The sequence below is a fragment of the Pecten maximus genome, chromosome 6 (assembly GCF_902652985.1).
Source record: "Pecten maximus chromosome 6, xPecMax1.1, whole genome shotgun sequence".
Taxonomy (NCBI): domain Eukaryota; kingdom Metazoa; phylum Mollusca; class Bivalvia; order Pectinida; family Pectinidae; genus Pecten; species Pecten maximus.
In genome coordinates, this window is record NC_047020.1 from 38179800 (window position 1) to 38202808 (window position 23009).

The following is a 23009-nucleotide window of genomic DNA, read 5'->3' on the forward strand; positions in this document are numbered from 1 at the left end:
CTGACTTCAACAGGAAATGAATCATTTGGTCAGATTAGACAGTGTATAGTTGAAATGAGGGTCAAAATATTTCATCCAATCACTTGTCAGTGTTGGATTTTTTGTTTGCTATTTTCTTCGAATTTATGAAGGATAGCAGCAGTTTGGTCAAAAATTCAAAATCGGGACCTCTTGTTTTTTCAAGATTGAAAATAGAACTTATTTCAGATAAAACAGGTTTTGACAATATTCCCCTAGAAATCAGGAATGTACTGTATAAAACAAATTGTAACTATGTTAAATAAAATTTCTAGAGAAAATGATCACAAACAAATAAATTATTTTGTGACATTTTATTTTTATATTCATAATTTGATATGAAATGGACGGAAAGAATAAAACTAATTAAATAAATATATTTCAATTGTTAATTTTATCACAGATAATCTAATACATGTCAAATATTGACAAAAGAATGTCTCTCACAACAAAAATAAATAAACTTCAGAATAAATTAATAAGCGAAAATGTCTTGGACATTCCATGATTTTTAACAAAATGGTTGAGGAGCAGTACAAAATCTACCATATAGCACAAACAAAGCACATAATTTATCATACAGTTCTATCTTATAAGCAAATATTATCATTTTTAAAAGAACTGCTTATTTTGAGCTATCCTTTTCAATTTTTTCATATAATATAATGTCATTAACATGTACACCAATGTTGATATCAGTCTTGTTTTCACAATCCCTAATTCTGAAACAGTGATATTTCTCTTCTATCTGAACAACAAAGTCAATGCACAACCGATCGAATTATCATCACACAAAGTCCTTCACAAGAACACTTGTCAGAGGAACTAAAAAGTTAATAAGATAATTATGAAGTCACTAAAATAGCCTCGGTCACTGACTGCGGAGGAAGAGCGCAGCACCACACTGTAGCCAATGGCTCTGGTTACCCCCACATGGGACATCCAGCCTCGTTACGATACGATCTCGCTCAGCACTGTAGTAGATTGGGATGGTGATTACCTCATCTAGGCCGTATGGTGCTGGGGCATCCTGTTGGTAAAAAAAGAAAAAAAAAGGTAAACCAAAATGAAACTTTTAAGGATTTCAGTTTTTAGGAATAGCCAGAGTACCATATATAGTCCGAGTTTCATCAATATTCATAAACTTAAGCTTAGAAATATTAATGAACTTTTAACAGAATTATGTGGTAGAATAATGCACATTGAAATTTCCTATTAACAGCCACAAACAATGAACAACATTACAGGAAGAAGTCAAATCGAAATCCTATAAAAGGGAAGTAACCCAACAACGGGGATCAAATCAAGGGGAAGTAACTCCTGATAAAACCTTACCTTTGGTACCCAAGCGATCACACAGGGTGGTATACCAGACACACTGGGAGAGTCTCGCTGGTTGTCTGAGAGTCTGGACCCGTCAAAGCTACATCCCTTCCATCTGAAGGCCGCCTAGCTTGACGGCGGTGCGGGCTCCCTGGATAGACCCCTTCCAGGTACTAGCGAACTTCAGACTATCCATGGAACAGCCCATCTCTCTATAGACAAAATTAACACAGTCATCCAGGTAAAATGTTGATAATGGTTTTAAATTTGTCACAAAATTATTTTCAGCTTGCTATGATATCCACTTGAAGATTTCGGGCTTGGTAACAATTATAAGCATGGAGCAAATATGCAAGAACATAACAGCTTTCACTTACTAAAAGACTTCCTTGTTTTTATTTTATAACTTTAATCTCTACATACAGTTTCATATTGGAACTTATTTCTGAATTATATACAAAAATATTATGTTTCACTTTTATTCCTTATAATTATGTAAACTGAACCACAGGTCACAGAAAAAGTGTACCTACCTTGCTGTTTGCTGACGGAGAGCATTTAGGAATGTGTCCGGATGGAAAAGTTCCGACAGATCTAACTGATCTCTCAGGAGGCTTCCATTCTCCGCCTTGTCAACCCATTTTTGAATGGCTGTTGCCCTGGCTACCAGACCACGGAGATATACAATAGGGTCCTCAGGTCCATCCCATTTAGACAGCCAGTTCAAGGGAGTCTACAATGAAGATAGAATATCAATACGAATGGAGAAGGAATAAAAAATGTTGTAATAGTATTTGTTTGTTTTTATATTATTCATAAAAATATTTATTATAATACCTACAGATATGGACAATCTACAGATATGGACAAAGCATTGTTATTTTGTTTAAAGGTATATCAAATTTAGTCAAAAGAGTTATTCTATGATATTATGTTGAAGATTACTATTAACAGGTAATCTGGTCAATAATGATTATCTCCCTTTTTTCTACTTATCTCCCTTGTTTATACTAAGGCCGTTTTTGTTTTTGTGGTTCAAACAGTTGGACCGGAGTTGTTCATTTATGAAATAAAGACGGACCTGGTGATTTTATATTGTTTTCAGACGAGCCTTGACAAAGACTTTCAAGGCGTGTATTAACACATTTGCAGATCTGTCAAGATATATGTTTGAAATTACATTTAAAAACTGATAAACCAGTTTGTCCGCAGACGAACAGGCCCAAGATAAAACAGTAAATAATAGGAGTTTTGTTTTAATATACATGTATTTAGTCTAGTATGATAAATTTGTAGATATTTGATTGCACCTGAACATTTTCGACTCCTAACAATGAACTCATTAAAAGGACAAGGTACACAGATTTCTGAAGACTGCTGGTCTTGAAAACTCATGAATTAACTCCTGTTGCAAAATCACTTGAAAAACATCTTTCAAAACAGGCTATTCTCCAAAACTGGTTGAATTTATATCCCAGATTTGTGAAATAGGTCTCTACAGAGATTCTTATAATCCTACCTCCTGGTTAAGTAAGGCTGCAGCCAGTCCCTGGACCTCACTGGTCAGAAGCTGAGTACCACGGATCACCTTGCTCAGTGAGGCCAGAGAGTGGTGGATCTTCTGGACAAGTTTGACAGCATTATACCGCTCCAAGAAGATGAACGATAGGATCGGAGACTCCTGTCCAGACTTAGCCACTGGTGGGCTTATCCTCATCTGTATGATCTGGGAGCCCTGAAGTCATATTAGATGAAAACTTTTGTCTAAGTTCATTCGTTTGGTATAGAATGTATCCACAAATATATAAAGTTTGATGACTGTTGAAGGTTGGGTACAAATTGAAGTCTATTTCGGTAAATAAAATGTTTCATCAAGATAAAGAGAGTGACAACTTAACGGTCTGGTCAGTTCGTTTGCAGGGTTTATCACCCTGTGAACAGCCGGGGGTCATTTTGAGACACTGAGTCTCCTTGTAGTAGTTGGTTACAACCTCACTAAACAATATGCGGCAGGTCCGTCACATGCCATCCAGAGCAATTAGGGTAAAGTGTCTTGCACAAGAACACAACCATGACAGCACAGACCAGTCTGTTTAATTCTCAGCTTCCCAAGAAACACAAACCGATACTTGTTGGCAGTGTCGAACCACATACCTCAAATCTTCATCTGAGGTAACATGGCCGACACTCTAACCGACTGAGCTATTGCAGCCCTAGACATCTCAGTTATAGGCTAGTGTGATTACCACTACACCACCCAACCACTTATGTACAAGTATATAACACTTTTCTGGTTTCCCTTCTCAATACAATGAATTTGGGGAATATAGAAACTTGCTTTAACGTATCTCTAATAATCCTTCATCAACTGTATGATTTACCTTGTTAAGTGTCTTCCAGAGGTTGAGAAGGGGACTGAGCTCATTCGCCCAGACCTCCTTGTCGAACCTGCTGGCTTTGACATTGGCACGCTGGAGAATCTTAAGCTGGGAGATGACCTGTGAGCTGACCATACGCTGGGCTGACCGGTCAATATTGTCAGGGAGACCGAAATACGATGGGTTATCAAACTCGGGCAGTTCTCCGATCGCGGCAGTGAAATCTGATATGTTTGTAGAATTCGGGAGGCGGATTGGTCCGAGTCGTTTGTTCCTGTTCTGGGGCGACAGCGTGTTTGCATCGAAGAACTGTCGCAGGTAGGACACCATCACCCGCATGTCAAACGGATTGTCTACACGACCACCGTAGATGGCAAACTCAAACAAGCCATGGATAAACTGCCACTGGACATCTTGATCTGGAGAAAGAATGACAACGAAGATGAGAATTTAATTTCATTAATTTTTTTTAAAGTGAAAATTTCCAAATGAAGATTCAGAAATCTGGGAACTATTAGCATAATATGCTGTTAAGATTTCTTTTTGAGAAATTCCTCAGCCAAAACCATATCCTCTCCTGTCCAAAGTATCATTTTGGTTCTGACATCATAATAATGTATTCATTGAGGATTTTCAGAATGTTAAAATTAGATATAATAGATGACTTACTTGCTTTACAGTGCCGATCAATGATATCCGCCCCAGCTCGGAGATCTGACAGGGAAAACTCGTAGAACTTGGTCCAACCCTAAACATACAACATTATATGATATATAGATATACTTGGCTAACTTAAATTTCTGTGAATTATAGAATTTGGCACACTGGCAATGTATGCTATAGAAAAAAATGTACAAAGACTATAATCAGAATTTGCTTTCAGCACAAAAAAAAGCTATATAATAGCAAAGCTGACATTTATATCATACAGTAATACACATATACTATGTTTGATAAACTTCAGGATTAAAAATTTTCAAAATGCTTTTTTAATAACAATATTTATTAAAAGAAAATAATATCCACATGATGGACATCATATAAGATTAACATTAAGTCTAATGTGTTTTGTGCAAGATGGCTTGAACAAACAAGGGTCAGGTGTGAAGATGAATATAGAATTTAATTTTTATTCCAACTAGATGGATTAAACCATTAAACCTGTCTAATTTGACCCTGACATATAATAACACCCTGTCTAATCAGACAGAGTATTTTGACATCCTGTCTAATCTGACATATGGGCCCAGTTGTTCAAAAGGTGATTAGGTTAATCATATTTTAACATTTTTCAAATCCTGATAAAATAATTCATGGGAGAATTAGCTTGACAAAACTTTATGAAACTGTGTAATTCTTATTTCTTTTCAAACTGGCATAATATAAAGATGATATACTCTCAGGTTTTGCACCAAATGAAAAATGAAGTTTTCACTAATCAAGTGATTAATTACGATAAACTAATCACCTTTTTTTAACTACTGGGCCCTGGTTTAATACAATAAAAAACTTGAAAATTCTTGAAAAAAAAAGGCCAGAAAAAAGACCTGTGCTTTCCGACAACCTGTCAGATCTGACTTTTAGCTGTGACCACAGGTTGTCAGATTAGACAGGTTTCCCTGTAACACATTACAGAACAGGTTCTGATGTTAACTCGACTGCAACACAAACCTGTGGGATGAAGACTCGTCGCTCCTGCATGATGGCATGGAACCATGCGAGGGCAAACATGGCCTGGGAGCGAATCACACTGCCAGTCTTACTGAAATACTCCGGACTCCATGTCTCAAATGAACGGTACAAGTTCCTCTTCACACCAGGCGGGGACTGAGAGAAATAATACGTTGAACATAACTCATGCTATTATTTAGGGCTATTCCATTAAAATATCTTCCTGACCCCTGGACTCCACAATAAATCACTTCTATCCATGGTTGGATTGCCTTCCTATTACCTCTATGTAATTTATTAAATAAATTTTATGAGTGGTACCTCTTAACAAAACCTGGAGTCCTGGGGTGGGGTAGATGTTTTACTGGAAAAGTCCTAAGCCATTCATATAAATACAGTACAATATTTCAAATCAGTGATATGGAAATAATGTAGCTAACTTTCACTGGCACTTTTCTCACTATATTATTCAAAATCAACTATATGTATTGATAACAGGATGGCTTGACACCTATTCGAAAAATTCAATTTATAGTGCAAATGATTTATAATTATACAAGATATTTTTATTGATACAGGACACAATATAATACTTTCTCTTACCTCGTAGGTTATTTTCAAACTGCTCTGAAGCAGGATGGTGGGGAACTTGGGGTGGACCTCGGCCGTCATCCACAGACGGAAATCAGCGTGAGGTTTCAGAGTGTTAATTTCCTATAGACGTAATATATACAACGATCAACAAATACAAATACAATTGGCAAATCTAAATACAAAAAAAAAATTCTAAATACCAATTATGCCGAAACATGTAAACAATGAAAACTGGTTGGAAATCTAGCCACGGATGTTGTCTGGTCTTCTTTACTTACTATTAAAATCTAAATACTATCAACAATTCTAAATCTAAATATCGTATCTCTCCTTCCTAGTTCTTCAATATCAAATTCTCCCTATTACAAGCCAAAATGTTATATAATTGAAGACACCATTACATTTTTTACCTACCTTCTCTAGCTGGGGTAACCAGGCGGTCACCAAGTGGAGATTCTTTAGACACAGCCATTCCCCGTTCTGAGAGCAATCCCGCAGTAACTGCATGGCGATGTCTGCTTGACCTTGACCCATGGCAACCTATGAAGAAAATTAATATTTTCTCTAAGAATTATATACATTTAAAAAAAAATTCTGGGTGTTCATGTTATATTTCTGAAAATACTATGCCAAATATTTTCTTAAATCTAGGAAATTCATTTTTTTTTTAAAACAAGTTCCTCATGACATCTGCAAACAATTACAATAACAACCTTTGGAACACTGAAAAAATTGTAAAGCTTAGTTTCAGTTACAACAAGTCCAATACCTTGAAATTGATTTAAGAACACATTTTTCATCATACGGTTTATATCCATTTGAGCAATAGAATTCTTTCCTGATAAAGAAAATTGTGATCATCAATGTTGACGTCTCCCAATGAATGTGCTTTCTTTAAGCACTGCTTATAATTTCTGGGTTAATGTATTCCACACATGAAATTATTATCTTCAATGAGATTTTTCGTTATCCACTACTCCACAAAAAGCCAGTTCAGACATAACATGAAGTTTGACGTACCTGGTGGTACTTTTCGTGGCCAATGACGTCCGCGGCCAGTTCCTGCAGCTCCTGTGAGGGGTCAGCTCCAGGGGAGATAACTATAAGAATGGGTTCCTCAGCCATTGTCTCGGTCTCAAATAACTTCTTTAGGTTGACAGACGGTGCAGACAGCTCCTTCATGGCTATAAACAAAATATTTCAAATTTATAAAGTTCTGTTACGAGGGCCTCGTACTGTAGTTCACAGATATAGAAATCTTTTAACCACTCAGAGTTCCTAACCCCCCCCCCCCCCCCCGAGGAAATTAGAGTTTTAGAGTATGTACAGCAGTTATCTAAAAGTGAGAACTAGGACACATAAGAATAGCATGCTATACATAGAACATTTCTATAGATAATTTTACTTTAAAAAAACAATCTCTAATGATTTGTGAAATTAAAATTGCTCTGTAGCACTTGGCCTGAGGGATTGTGTTTGTTTTTTTCACACCCCATGAACAGCCAGGGTCATTTTTAGGTGGAGTCTCCTTGTAGTAGTTGGTGACTACCTCACTGAACAACATACGGCCCGTCGCATGCAATCCAGAGCAATTACGGTAAAATGTCTTGCACAAGAACACAACTATGACTGCACAGAACAACCAGTTCTCAGCTTCCTGAGAAATGAAATCTGCCACAGGTAAGTTGCATCGATCCACCTCGTATCTTCACCCTAAGGATATATGGCCGACATTCCAACCAAATGAGTTATCGCTGGCATGGTCTAAGGGAGTTATTATTAGCACAATAACAATGCACTAATCAATTCCTATATGCTCTGATTTAATCTAAATCAATGAGTTTAAATCTTGCTGACAGGGTCACATGACAATGATTTTTACAGATTAGGACTCTTATGGCCATTTTAAAGTTTAATCTCACCGAAATGCTATGACATGGAATTTGAAGGTCCAAAAAATATTCACTTTACACAATCTTGGAATTACAACATACCTAGAGCTTTGCAGGCGAACAATCCCATGGCAGTCTGTAGTCGGTCTGGTCTAACAGTTTGTACCGCTAACAGCTGCTGAAACAAACTGGTTTTCTTCTCTATCACCGACGGGAATTCTGTCTCACACTCACTGCTACGGGAGAAACTCGACCACATGGAGGAATCGTCAAAGTTGAATTGCTGGTACAGTTTTGGTAAATTAGACTGAAGGAAAAAAGGAAAATAACATGTTAATAAAAATTTTGAAAAGATGTCTGAGATCAAATAAACACTAAATTATCTGTAACTACTAAAATCTTTCAGTAACAACAGAACATGTATTTGTGTGCTGTATTTCTAAATATCAGTTACACTGAATAGCAATTTTTTTTTCTATCAGTTTATAATGATGACTGCATAATTTGTACATCACAATTACATGTATTTTCAAAACCTAAAATCATGTTTACTGAAATGAATACAGATTAAAATATTAAGTACAATGTATTTACTGAGATAAAACTTGGAAAATACCAAGGTACCATAACTGTGCCTATTTTAACAATTATAACTGAGCCTGTGAAGTATGTTGTAACATGATTTACAGTGGTCAGCACTGATGACCAACCTTAAGACTGGCCATTGCGGCCATGCGTTCCGGGTCAACCCAGCTTGGTCCTCGCTGCGAGTCTGATTCTCCCACCAAGATCCCTGTGAACAACTCCCACTCCTACAACAAAGGTAGAAAAATCATCACTTTATTCATCTTCTTCAAATTCTAACATACATAATATTGTGGCATACAATGACATTTATTCTATCAATTACATACTTCATCAGCTTTGTTCAAATTGTATTCACATATTCCCATCTTTAATGATATTTGAACTATTGGCAACAAGACATTCCGTACCATCTCCTAATGAATGGCATAAAAAGTAAAATACTGGTTTTCCACAAGAATATCTGGAATTTCCTCGGTAGCATTTAAGAATACTATTGAGACTTTTTGACATTGTAATCCAACTAGTCAAAATTTACATCATGTATTTTCCTCGGAACGACAATGATTACAATTATAATGTCTAACCTTTGACCCCATTTTCTATACAATATTCACATATTTGTCTTTGAATAATTTTTAGAGGAAAATGTCTTCATTTTCTTACATTTAAAAGATTGTATCATAAATATACATTTTTTCAGACAGCATCACTGAACAATAACAGAAACTGATTTTATACATATTGATTGCTTACATTTTCCTGGAAGAGATCCGGTCTCATCCCATGGACCATGTGCATGGCGAACATGAGACGGTCATTCTTGAAGATGGAGCGGCAGACGTACTCGTACACAAGCACTTGTAGACGCTGGCCGAGTTTCTGGATACGGTGATCAGTCCCACTTCCATCCTGATCACAGATAAACCCAAATAAAGGTGAATATGCAAATCAATAAATTATGTACAAGAAAATATAAATATTAATTTGAAAGTAACACACACTCAAACATTATAAATTAAAGTAATTGATATATAATTATAATTCAATTGCAAATTTTGAATGAGAGGTATATTTCGGCTACATGGCGATGATGTATGATAACTGCTGACCTGTTTTGAGCTGAGAGCTCGAGAGAAGAGTCGTAGGAACGCTGCCAGACTAAACCGGTACATGTTGTTGATTTTGGCGAGATCACTGATGACGAAGTACAAAGTACTGCCTTTCTCTGCCAGGGGGAGGTAAGTATTCCTCTCCTGTACACAAACAATGTAACACATGGGTGACACATAAATCGTGTACAAACTACACAATTACATCTTGGAACCAACTGAAGAATAATTCATTACCACAGATGTTTCACTGAAGAGCAATTCACAATTAGTACGGAAACAATTTTTAATTTTTGACTTTTTGCAATTGAGCTGGGATACAGCAAAATTTGTTATAAGGTTTTTATATAAGTCAATATGTTGCGACAATCTGTTGTGATATTCTGATTTTGACATGCTTTTGTAGTTCTTCGTGAGGACATGATTCCGTCCCCTACTACTAAATATACACAGTAATTTACCTGGTCGAGGGAGGCCTGAAGTCTTACAGACTCTGTCAGGGAGTCCGTAATGGTTATACTGCTGGCCTTGGTCTTGTTCAGAGAGTCCAGTAGTTCTTTGTTCTCCAGGATGTTACCCTTGGCATTGGCCAGCTCCTGATAGGTTAAAGGGAAAATAAACAAGAACTGTATAACTACATAGATATATTTCAGCATTTTTTACCTTCAATCTTAACAGCCAACTTATTACATTAGTATGCGCCTCTCCTCTACAGAGATTCCTCCCCATTATAGGAGCGTTCTTACAACTACAAAGTCCCCCCCCCCCCCCCCCCCCACCTTAACATTAATCCCACTCTTAACTCGAGCAGTTACTCCTCCCCTAACATTAGCTCAGCCCTTACTTCTAGCACCATTTCCTACCCAAACATTAGCCCCGCCCTTACCTCTAGCAGTGAATCCTTCCTATTAGCCCCGCCCTTACCTGTAGCAGTTTCTCCTCCCCTACCATTAGCCCCGCCCTTATCTCTAGCAGTTACTCCTCCCCTTACATTAGCCCTGCCCTTATCTCTAGCAGTGAATCCTTCCTATTAGCCCCGCCCTTACCTGTAGCAGTTTCTCCTCCCCTACCATTAGCCCCACCCTTACCTCTTGCAGTTACTCCTCCCCTACTATTAGCCCTGCCCTTATCTCTAGCAGTTACTCCCCCCCTTACATTAGCCACACCCTTACCTCCAGCACTGACTCCTCCCCTAACACTCCCACACTTACCTCTGACAGTGACTCCTCCCCTAACATTAGCCCTGCCCTTACTCCTTCCCTAATATCACCCCACCCTTACCTCTGGTGCTAACTCCTCCCCTTGTATTAGCCCCACCCTTACCTCTAGCAGTGATTCCTCCCCTAACATTAACTCCATCCTTACTCCACCCTTAACATTAGCCCCGCCCTACATATAACACTGACTCCTCCCCTAACATCAATCCCGCCCTTACCTCTAACAGCGATTCCTCTAGCTTGGCCAGTTGAATCTTGAGGTCCTCCTCAGTCTTGAGCAGTTCTGTTTTCCTCACTTCGAGTTCAGGCTTCTCATTTTGGATGGTGTTGGCTAGCAGCTGTAATGACACAAAGTCAACATTAATGTTAGAATTATTACATCACCTTACCAGGATCTGACAATGATTTTTTCAGGGGTCTGTGTAAATCAATACCTTGTTCATACTTTGCACACTTTTATAGATTCTGTGTTTAGATTATAGGTTTTTATCAAATGTTTGTATTCTTTTTTATCATCAAAAGTAAACGGTTACAGGACATAGCTGGTGATTTCTGATTTAACTAGAACTGTTGCCAGGATGGCTGACTAATACCCCCGCAATCTGCACGAGTCAATGGGGAATTGGAACTGTTAATTAGAGGCTAACTAAGATAACCCAGTGATATAGTGACCAGTTGCCATAGCAACCATAATAACAAGCCTACAAGCTACTGGGCCATACTAAACAGGTAACCCAAACAGGACAACTCACCTGACCAGTCAGACCAGCTCTGGTAGTGGTGAAGTTAACCTCAGTAATGATGGAGAAGGCGTCTGGTGGGATCTCCGGGGCAGGGTTACGTGTCGTAAGGAAGAGTCTAAACTCCTCATTATAATCTATGGTCTTTTCTCCAATCTGTACAACATACCTTGGACCTGAAATAGATCAAAAAAATATGTAGCAGTCTGAGAAAAGCAAATCTGAAGCAACAAGACTCGGATATTTGAGTTCGGGTAAATGTATTTGTGTCACATTTTCTGATCTCTCCTCATTAAGAGTTACCTCCCCTTTGCCAAGAAATCCCACCTTAGTAAGAGTTACCTACCCTGAGCCATAATATCTCCCCTAAGTAAGAGTTATCTCCCCTTAGCAAGAGTTACCTACCCTGAGCCATGAGATCGCTCCCTCAGTAAGAGTTACCTCCCCTCTGTAAGAGTTACCTACCCTGAGCCATGAGATCGCCCCTCAATAGAGGATAGAGTACTGGCTCCACTCCATCTACCTCCTGTATGATGAGGGTTTTTCCGAACCGTACAGCCAGCTCCAGAGATGTGGAAAAATTAGCATCCTGCAACATCCCATAATAAACATGTTACTATGGACTCAACTGGGACAGGTTTTTCATTGACGTACAGCACATCAACAGTTTAAGTGATTGAAGACTGACATAAAACTACATGTACAGTGCAACTTCCGAAAACCGAACCTTCTAAAAACCGAACACCTCTGAATACCGAACGAATTGTCATTGTACGGAATTGGTCCTTCTTTATTATAGTATTAAAAAACTTCCAAATACCGATCCCTCTGAATTCCGAACACCGGACTGATTTTGTGTCCGGTTCCTGTTAAAATATACCAAAAATTACTTCTGAAAACCGGCCTTACCTGGGCGATTATGACACGAGGTCAGGCCAGTCAACCGTGAAACAACAACTGTGACGGGTATTGTGTGAAGCCTTATTGTCTCGGGACCTACGTAGGTGATTTGTACAGGTATCCAATATATACCCCAAGGGGGCATTATGACGGAAGGCCTAGTGTATAATCAACACGACAATTATGAAACAATGCCACACTTCATTGAAGCGCGTCGGTTCGTTTATCTTCTCAATGCAAGTAGAGCTAGAAGCCTGAGTTTCGCATTTAATTTAAATGAGGCCCAAAAGGGGTTGTTTTCGTAAAGAAGCCCGTGATGTTTTTTTTAGACAACAGCGATGTCGGAAATACGACCAGTATCATCTGATCAATTGTAATTGATATTGAAACAAAACATCTTCACACCCTTTAATATTATTTGATGTGTAAAATATTCTGTATCGGACTATTGGCCCCATCCACATGACGAGGCTTCACCGGATGTAACAAAATGTAGGCCGATCGTAAAGTGTAGTTGTACATGTGAAAATACTGTTTAAAACTATTGTTATAGTCATTTGCCTTTCTTATATATTCTGCAATATAAACATTGATTAACTTTCATAATATGCATATTATTCAGACAATCCAAAGCAAGGTGCTTAACGAGGTTCTTAGATCGTAAACGACACTACTATTATACCTCAGTATGTACGTGCCGTTTTGGAATCGGGTGCATTCTAATAAAACATCGTCCAACCAATTATATCCGGAATTTGACCGGTCATTTTTCGATCAACTTCTCCAAACCGAACCCTCTATAAACCGAACAAATAGTCATGTCCCATGCATGTTCGGTTTATAGAGGTTCCACTGTACATGTAAACTCTAATTGTTGGAATGATGTCTGGAAAAATTGGGTAAATGTTTAATTTTCTATTTTCTATATAAGACAGCACGGAATGTGTTGTAGTGACAGCATACCTGTTGGTTTATAACTTCGAGACGATTCTCCTTAAGATGAGTTTTCAGCCATTCTGTTGCCCTTGATGATGGATCTACCAGGAATGGTCTCAAGGCACTCTGTAAAGAGCAAAATAATCATTTTTGTTATAACATACCTGTGAAATTACTCGTATCATATCTGTATATATAATTAATTTATTTATTCTAATATCTACTTTTTCTATAATTATGATTACCTTAACATCTTAAATGAACTTAAGAGCAAGAGAGCGTATTTCTGAGTACATGTATGAAGTTGGTGACTTCATAATTCACACATATATCCTAAACTGATCTTTTCATTTACCTTGAAACAGAACACTTTCAATATCTCACAAACTGGAAAACAATTTCTATTTCTAATAATGCAATTAGCAAAAGAAGTAAGAGTCATATTATCTTAAATCTATGATATTTATCTTCACTCAAAATTCTTGAATATACTACAGAGATATAGACTGGGCACTGAAAAGAAAAATACATGCTTACATTGATTAATTAGCATCCTAAAGGAACTTCATAAAAAAATATGTTTATGGATAATCAGATTACAAAAAATTGCATTGATTGCCTTATTTTCTAATACATATATATTACTGAAATAAAAATACATTTCTCAGACAAAATTTCTAAATCAAATACAATGTTTTCTTTCTTTCTTTTCTATTAAAAGTATTTAAATTAAGGGCATATGCTACCTTTTTTTAATCTTAGATTTCTGGGAGTTATTTCCCTTTAAACTTTTTTTTTTCTTACTGAAAATCTAGGCTTCAATATTATAAAATCTCCTTCAAAGTGTCACTAATTATGCAACCATATTCAATTTACCATTGATTCATGGATCATATTCAACATGTTTCAGAGCCTCGAAAAAAAAATAAAGTGGCACTATCAAGTCAAATTATATTCACTACATTCACAAAACGAATTTAAAATGATGAAGCTGGGGACAATCAGTTAGAATGGCTACACAACCATGCACATGGTCTCTGAGAGAAAACTCTGAAAGCAAATCAATCAAATGATGAAAATTCCATGGAAAAATTTACTTGACAAACGTGGATATATATATCATACGCTGGCAACTGCGTCAACATGAGTCACTACTTACTGAAGTGTCTGTTGGTAACTGTTCAGACAAAATGTGTGGATTCTATTAGACATGAAACTATACAGATCACACATAAACCACTGGGTGGATAGTGGAGAAGATAAGAGTTGGTTTGATTAAAAAAGATTGCTTCATCCTTTCTGGCCTGAGTGATAGTATGTCTTTTAAGTCCATAAATAAAGCATGATTTTGGACATTCCCCTCCCGTGATCACAAGCCACAGTTTAACAACACACTACCATCCGACCTTTCCTGAAACAGATTTGCACGTACCTACAGTATTTATAGGGACTATTCAATATTGCCATGGTAAAGCTTAATCGTAGTTTAGAGTGGTCTCCCTTGGTGAGCTATTTAAACCAAAGCTTGAGTTGTTGAATTGAGCATGGTACAATGGCTTATCAGTTTTGTTAAGGGAATGCCCTTGATCATATCATCTTTTCTTTTTTCAACTTAATATTTCTTAGATCATCGAACATTTAACATCAAGTGGAAACTTCATTGAAGCCATGCTTCAATATCTCATTGAAGTCATGCTCCAATGTCTTTTTCCTTTCATCGCCAGTCATGCAAGATGTTTACCATTGAAAAGTCTTGAAGCCTTAATAATACTTAAGTCTCTGGATATTGGCTAGAACTATCACACATTAAAAGGTATAATACCAGGGTTGTCAAGATCGTAAGGAAAAGAGACTTAAGGCCAGCCCAAACCATATTGGGGGCCAATCCCGCTCTTTACAGATCCAGTGCCAGAAAAGCCAAATCTGTGAACCACACGTACAGCGGCAAGAAAATAAATGGTGCATTTGAACAACAGCCCTCAGTATTGTAGAAGCAATGCTAAAAAGCAATTTTTATTTCTCAAATTAATAACTATGTAAACTGGTCAAATTTAAATGTTAATGATTGAATTACTCAAAATTATATTTTTTTTTTTTTTTTAATCAAGAATTTTTGGTTCTTTAAATATTATTCCTTATATATTGTCCCTATTTCATCTACAGTAAAACCTTTGTTTATTTAATTAATTTGTTTTCATTATTAATCTCAATATAATCAATTGATTTATGCAATTAACTTGATATAATGCTCCAAATTTTATTTACCAACTCAATTACAAACAGCATAATTCTAGTCCCTGTATACATAAACAAATCTATTATCATAACGGTAAGTCCCTGTATACATAAACAAATCTATTATCATAATGGTAAGTCCCTGTATACATAAACAAATCTATTATCATAACGGTAAGTCCCTGTATACATAAACAAATCTATTATCATAACGGTAAAAAACTAATTTCATGTAATATTATGAAATTAATCAAGATTAATTTTTTGTATGAGTTCTCATGTCTGTTCTGTACTGGTGGTGTAACTCCGAGACTTCGGCATGAAAACAGGAAAAGAAACCTACTGGAATGAACTAAGGAAACTTAAAACATAAACCGTATTCCTTAGAATGATAACCTAAAGTGCCTGAAAAATCTCAAAATGGCTGAAGTGTGAATCTCACTAAGGTATTCTGGACAAAGAGATCTCGGGTGCACAAGTATCAACAGTTTAAAACATTAGAAATGAGGTATGTAAAAAGTGTGGTACGGGAATCAAAGCAAGGCAGAGGGTTGACATCAAACGTGTGTGTAATTATCTATATATATATATATAGCTTACCCCTGCTGGTATCTCATTCATCTGATACGGCAAGTTAAAACAGACAAAGCATTCAACAAACAAGCTCAATATCATGGTAAATATGGAAACATGGATTATCTGTAAATATTTCCTTGCTGTGGTGGCCATCCATAACACATATCTGTGACATTGTGCCCAACAACCCGCCACAATGATAAAGTGATTTGCCATAAATTGTGCAATGAGCTTACAACAAAGTTTATCAAACTTGTTATACAAGATCATTTTGACAAGAACTAGTTCAAATATTACATTATTTCAAATAACTGTTGTGTATGCCACTGTCAAACACAAGGCTAAGCCATGCTTCATAACAAAATCCATACTTGTGTTTTGAGACAAGACACTTTTTTTTGTATAAATATAATTTTCAGTGAATTTCAGTCACACAAACAGAAATATAATTTTTTCCGGTCTGCTCTTTTAGGTAAGAACTTTTTATTTACTTCTTGTTTTTTCCCGCTTATATATACTTTTTTTAGTATAACAAGTTTGATAAACAATAACAGCAACAATATGAAATAATACTATATGATTATTAGTAAATAACATTCTAGTAATATGGAGTTAGTTTATATATTTATATAGGTATATATTATCAGCATGCATTTAATATATATATAAATTTCCACTATAATCTTTCCTGGGTATAGTTTTCACTAAGACTAATTTTCCATGCATTTGTGCATATACACTTGTATGTTATATAAATACATTCCAAGAATAAATTCACCGAGTTATCTCCCTTTACCTGTAAGATGACGAGAGCGTTCTCCATGGATAATGTATCGGATGGCAGCCCCTCAGATTTCCAGATCAGTTGCTCACTCTCAGTACTGAGGAAGCGACGGAAATCAAACCTACTGACTCCCATAGACTCCAGCCAGGAGTTGATACAGTTGCGGCGAACATCTTCAGGGGCCTGTGCTAGATACGTAATGAAGGCTGCCGCAACCAGGGTGCGCTTTGGTAGCTCCTTCAACTCTGCAGTAAGCTCACCAACCTGTATTTATATGATTATACTTGTAATACTTCTTGTAATACTGATTGTTTCAAAAGAACAAAAATGGTTGATGTGACAGAAAATTAATTTGAAATTTTCCTCAGTCAGTTGAAACTAATAATATAATAGAGATCTTTTTGTTGCAAAATTCCAAGAAATTTTTTTCCCCATAGTTTAGGTCAAGGTCACAAATAATATAGATTTCAATGGAAGGCCATATACAATGTACATGTACATGTATAGAAATGATAAAAAAAAGTTAATTGATAAATGTATATATACAGTACAGTTTTTTTTTATTTGATTTTTGAAGTTTAAATTTGTGTTCAAAAGAAAATTTAACTGAAAAAATACATCTTTGTATGGAGTTATGAAACTAGGATTTTACTGTTGATGGTGTATATGATGATAGTGTGTAAAATACAAATTGAAAATATTTCATCAACTTATGAAAGATAAAAATAATATTTGTAAGGACAAACTCTACATTTTAGTAACTAGAACATAACAGCAAAGAAAAGAACATCAACCACAAAGTGAAATTATGAATACATTAGTGTCCATAAGAAATATACATTGACCTTTGACATTTAACAATATATAAAATGTCTGACACAAAGGGAAATAACTCTAACCTGATTGCTCCACCTCTCGTACTCTCCCTCCAGTTTAGTGACAAGTGTCTCCGCAGCCTGGATTGTTTCATTTTCCTTGTCCAGTTTGATCTTTAACTCGGCGGCCTCCTTTGTCAGGGTTTCAAATCTGTTCCTCAGCTGTGCTACCTTGCTGTCTACTTCGTCCAGGGCACGTTTCAGTTTCTCCATCCGTGCTTCAGCCTTCTGCAAGTTCCTGTGTGAAAGGGAAGTGAACTGATCTTAGGACTATACCAATGTTACAAATCAATATACTAACTTTTTTTTTACCAAGATGATAATCATCACAATATATTTTCTAAAATTCAATACTACCAGTATCAACCGAAGCATTTATCAATATTTTTATCAAAAGAAAAACTAGAAAATGTCTGTAAGACATAAATGTCCCCGCTGCCACTTGACACCCTGAAACACAGTTTGGTGAGGATCACATCAGCAGTTCCTGAGATTAGCTTGTTATATATTCCATCAGGACAGGATGGGATCGGACAGGAGGACGGGACAGGACGGGACGGGACAGGACGGGACAGGACGGGACAGACATGGGACATGGGTAACACTATATGTCCCCCCGCCCCCCCCCCACCACCATTTCCCATTTCATGGCGGACATAAAAAGATTTTTCAATGCCATTTTTATAAGTTTTTGCTTTTATATGAAATGTCATATAGCTAGGTATTCAATTTACAAGTTTTTTGATACACAAAAGCATAATACTTACACGATTGGTGACTCCTCAGAATCGACTAACATACTAATGCACTGACAAATATACCTCTTTTTCGGAAGAGCTCTAATCATATTAACATATAATTCAGGAGTGATGATATGGACATTTAACAGCTTATAATTTTTAGAGGCCATAACTCATATAAAAACTATGGATACCTTATAAATGAAAATATGATTTGTCACTTTAATACCACTTTTTAAAAACTTACTTGAGAAGTTCATTCTGTTCCGTTTCCAACGGCTCAATCCTCTCCAGGACATAGGAGTACTGGACGTTTGCCTTCACCCAGGCAGCCAAGGGCTCAGCTGCTAGAGACGCACGCCGGGCATTCTGGATGTCAGTAAGAATCATAAGAGTTAACAAACACAATATTGAAAGAGAATTAAGCTAAAATTATTTTTTAAAAAATTCAAAATTTCTATACATTCTTTTATTTTATTTACCTCAATATGTATATGTAATTGTATATGTTTATTTGTTTGTTTTTAAATACATTGATATCAACAAATTATTCATGTGTCTATGTTGACATTTATACATATGTCTGACACGAACCTTTGCCTCAAACGAGTCTTTGCTTTTTCGCATGAGTTCCTCCACACTTTTCCTAATATCAGGGTTAATTTTACGAGCATCAAATGTCTGGATGTCTTCTTTCACCCCTCGTTTGGCCAGGAAACTAATTAAAATGAAAAAATTAATAAAAATCATAAAAAAATCATCATCTATAAACTTATTTTTATCATGCTGAATCTCTGAAATTTCCCGTAAATTTGTGCCTCATGTTGTAAATTTTCAGATTGGAACATCCTTTCTATTAAATATTTTCTGGGTAAATTGTAGTAAAGAAACACCTCATACTTGAGACAAGTACTCACCTTTTCATGCTGACCCAAGAGGTATCAAAAATCCCCATGAGTCGAAGAACACCTTCCAAAATATCCCGAATCACATCTGGTGGAGCTCTGAGAGATCGAATCTCAGACAGCGATTCTGTTTTGATGTTTCCGACGGCTTTCTTGGCAGCCTGGACTAGTGGCTCCACCTCATGGAGCTCAATATCTATGGCTTTCTTTCGTTTCTGTAAGACCTTGTCCTCCTCAGCAGCTTGTTGTTTCAGGACCTCCATCTCATTCTTCTGGTCACTAGCATTCTGAAATATACAGCGATATGTTTAAAAATTCTTTATCGCGGGGACAACCTGTGTTTAGAGACCACTTTTAAACTCCACACTGAAGCCAATTACCTGTATCAAAAGACCACTATAGAGAGTTAAGTGGTCTCTTTACACAGGCTATGCAGATATCGAGGTATATTACCATAATATTTAATTCCTGATTTCAACCAGCACAACATTTTTAAATTTGAGGAAGCATTTAGTACATATCTGAAATGTTTCACTAATAATTCTTGACTAGGACATCATTTTTCTTGTTGTTAAACAAATTTGTATGAAAATTCTGAAAAATTTCAAAAGCAAATGCTGTTCAAAATTGCTTTCTTTAAAACTATATATCTACCAACTTTTACTTATATATCATTTGTTAAATAAAATGTGATATAAAGTGAAAATTTACATTAAGCAGAACACTGATATGACATAAACAGGAACATGACAATAAGAGAAAACCATTGTTATCTTTAATTAGCAATGTTAATTAAGAATGAGAATCAATTGCAGAATGAACTTTAAATATAATGATCACATTCATATTCACGATCGATTGTCTTACCTGCATGCTGACAGTAATTTCACGGAGAGCGGAGTCGGCCTCCGATTGTTTCTCGGCCAGTAATATACTCTGTTCTGCAGCCTTCCTCTTCAGCTCATCCACCAACTGTTTTGCCTCGTTGAGCTTTGACACACCAGCCTATCAATACAAATGTTTATACAATTTTCACATCTGTGGTCCCTCAATACATCAGAATTCTCTAAACAAATGCTGGCAGCATTACAAACTTTTACTTTGAATTACCAACTCAATTAATGTCATTGACCAAACATGGAATATATTTAAAAAAAACTAGAAAATGTTTTAAGACATTAATGCCTCCATCACACTTTGATGAGGATCACATCAGCAGTTCCCGAGATGAATTAGTTACATTGCATAGAGACAGGATGAGACGGGATGGGACGGGATGGGATGGGATGGGACAGAACGGGACGGAACGGGACGGGACAGGACAGAATGGGATGGATATGGGTAACACAATATGCCCCCTCCCCCACCCTATCCCCAATTTCATGGCAGGGGTATAATAAATTTGCCAAAAATATTTACCAAACTGTTGGTGGTAGAGTGTGACTACCTGAACAGTAACCCTTCCCAGTATCACCTAGAAATGACGTCCCCTGTGTGGACTACAAACTAATCTAATTTTACCTGTAGATGGTGCTGTTTCTTCTCTATCCCCGACTTCTTGTCGCCGTAGACTTTCTGGTAAGTGTTAAGGAAGGATATATATCGCCTGGGTGTGGCACCCATGTTGGCCGCCGCACACGACTCGTGGACATGGAGAAAACACTTCAGAAGGTCCTCTCCTCCGGACAGCTTGCGCTTGTGTGTCTTTTTCTCACCGATACTGGCGCCCTCTATCTTCGAAGGTTTGGTCAGCAGCATATAGGGAACCTAATGATTTGAAAGTCAAAATATGGTTTTATATGTGGAAAATAAATGAAAATTTAAGGTATTTTTTAATTTTGATATTACTTGTTTATTTATTTAAGGTATTTTTAATGTTGATATTAATGGTTTATTTAAATATTTTTTTTTTAACTTTTTGGTATTTCAAGCCATATAATGAGATCATAAATAGCATTTGTCATTTACAATGATGTTTAAGCCAATATATATCATCAATTTTCAATCAAAATTTTAAAAGGTTATCATAAATATGTTTCAATCTTGATAAACATGAGCAGTTTTATACGAACTGGAACAGGCAGTATCTGTAAGTCATAATTGTTTCCATCGTTGTCACTTTTTGGTTGAGGACACCCCTACTGGTTTAGAACTGGTCATTCCTTACCTTGACCATGCTATCTCTGCTCCAGTTCTCCATCCACTGGACGGCACACTCCTTATAGAAGGCGGGGTTACTCTCACAGTTGAGTGTAAACCGACTGTTGGTACAATCCATAATCAGGGCGATGTGTAGGTTGGTTTTGATTCCTGGTAAAAAAATAGTTATATATATTGTATTATAAAGTTTTTATGGAAGGTAAAATTACTGCAAATATCTGCAAACATGATGCACCCTTTAATCATACAAAAACAAAACTATGTAAAACATGTAAAAATATATTCTATCTGAATAAAGAAAAAGATCCGCAAATTTGTTTTACATCTATAATTCGTAATTTTCCAAATTAGCTTTTTTGTGACTCCATCTGTACATTTAGCTGGTAGGTAGCAAATATCACAGGATAGTATGACCAATTCAGACTGAGCAGTTTAGCAGATTTTTTAAATTCAACTAATTGTGAAAATGATGATATGATTTTTAAATAATCACAATTATTACCATTATATAACACACAATGTATGTTAAAAGATAATGTCAGACTCACTTGAGGCGAAGAAATTGACGAGAGTGCCCCTAAAGCCGACCTCTGAGGCCATGTCTCGGAGTGGAGAGAGGAGGGGTTCAAGTTCCTCAGGGGTGTAGAGGCCGGGGACCTCACCCGATGACAGCAGACTGTTGATCATTTCCAGAAACTGGGGTTCAATAAATTGGTGGTCTTCTAACATCAACACGACCTGTTCATCCTCCATACCTGCCTGTTGCATCACCTAGCAACACAAAGGTCACAGAGTTTATAAGGGTCAAAGGGTCATAGTTTTAACATCAAGGTCATAAGGGAAAAGTTGGAAAGTAATCAGGTAGCCAGCTGGTTTTATGCATAAAATGCAGATTTCATATGTCAAATATCATAGGGATCAGATCTAAGAAAATGTTGTCTCATGTCAATTTAATTCTTTCACCCAGATATTGAAACACATCTGTTACAAAAAGTTATCATGGGCTTCAGTTCCTTGAATATCAAAATTTCAGTGATTGCACTAGAAATGTATCTTGTACAATATATCCATTTTAAGTCTAGTTAAGCATACTGATCAAGAAGTACATGATATGCAAATATACTGAAGATTTAATAATTAGACTAATGACCTTCAATTGTACAGCAAGGTCATTTTGTGAAACAAGCATGCTGGGTATTGCTAAAGCAATACATGCCACCTACCGGTCCCTGCTAAAAATAGTAACAGTGACCTTGACACAAAAACCCTGAAACTCTAACTTGATCTGTAGCTACTCATACTGAAGTTACATTCCAACTTTCACCAATATACCTTGAAGCATGCCATGGCTGAGAAATGTGCAGAAAA

The 23009-nt window shown here is 36.5% G+C and overlaps 1 protein-coding gene across 1 annotated transcript in view; it reads right to left on the reverse strand.

Annotated features, from left to right (window-relative positions):
* Positions 1 to 317: 317 nt before the first annotated feature.
* The window catches only part of LOC117329710 (cytoplasmic dynein 2 heavy chain 1-like), a 58822-nt gene continuing 36130 nt past the window's right edge, over positions 318 to 23009 (reverse strand). Inside the window, 30 exon segments of the mRNA XM_033887790.1 lie at positions 318 to 1048; positions 1354 to 1449; positions 1451 to 1553; positions 1875 to 2074; positions 2861 to 3076; positions 3723 to 4138; positions 4389 to 4467; positions 5391 to 5546; positions 5994 to 6104; positions 6399 to 6524; positions 7005 to 7168; positions 7979 to 8183; positions 8587 to 8688; positions 9218 to 9373; positions 9574 to 9717; positions 10035 to 10169; positions 11009 to 11128; positions 11543 to 11706; positions 11996 to 12119; positions 13394 to 13492; positions 16202 to 16222; positions 16974 to 17225; positions 17861 to 18074; positions 18824 to 18945; positions 19171 to 19294; positions 19494 to 19768; positions 20349 to 20486; positions 21003 to 21248; positions 21649 to 21791; positions 22190 to 22412. Of these exon segments, the coding sequence (XP_033743681.1) occupies positions 890 to 1048; positions 1354 to 1449; positions 1451 to 1553; positions 1875 to 2074; positions 2861 to 3076; positions 3723 to 4138; positions 4389 to 4467; positions 5391 to 5546; positions 5994 to 6104; positions 6399 to 6524; positions 7005 to 7168; positions 7979 to 8183; positions 8587 to 8688; positions 9218 to 9373; positions 9574 to 9717; positions 10035 to 10169; positions 11009 to 11128; positions 11543 to 11706; positions 11996 to 12119; positions 13394 to 13492; positions 16202 to 16222; positions 16974 to 17225; positions 17861 to 18074; positions 18824 to 18945; positions 19171 to 19294; positions 19494 to 19768; positions 20349 to 20486; positions 21003 to 21248; positions 21649 to 21791; positions 22190 to 22412 (4833 nt within the window). The 3' untranslated portion in view covers positions 318 to 889.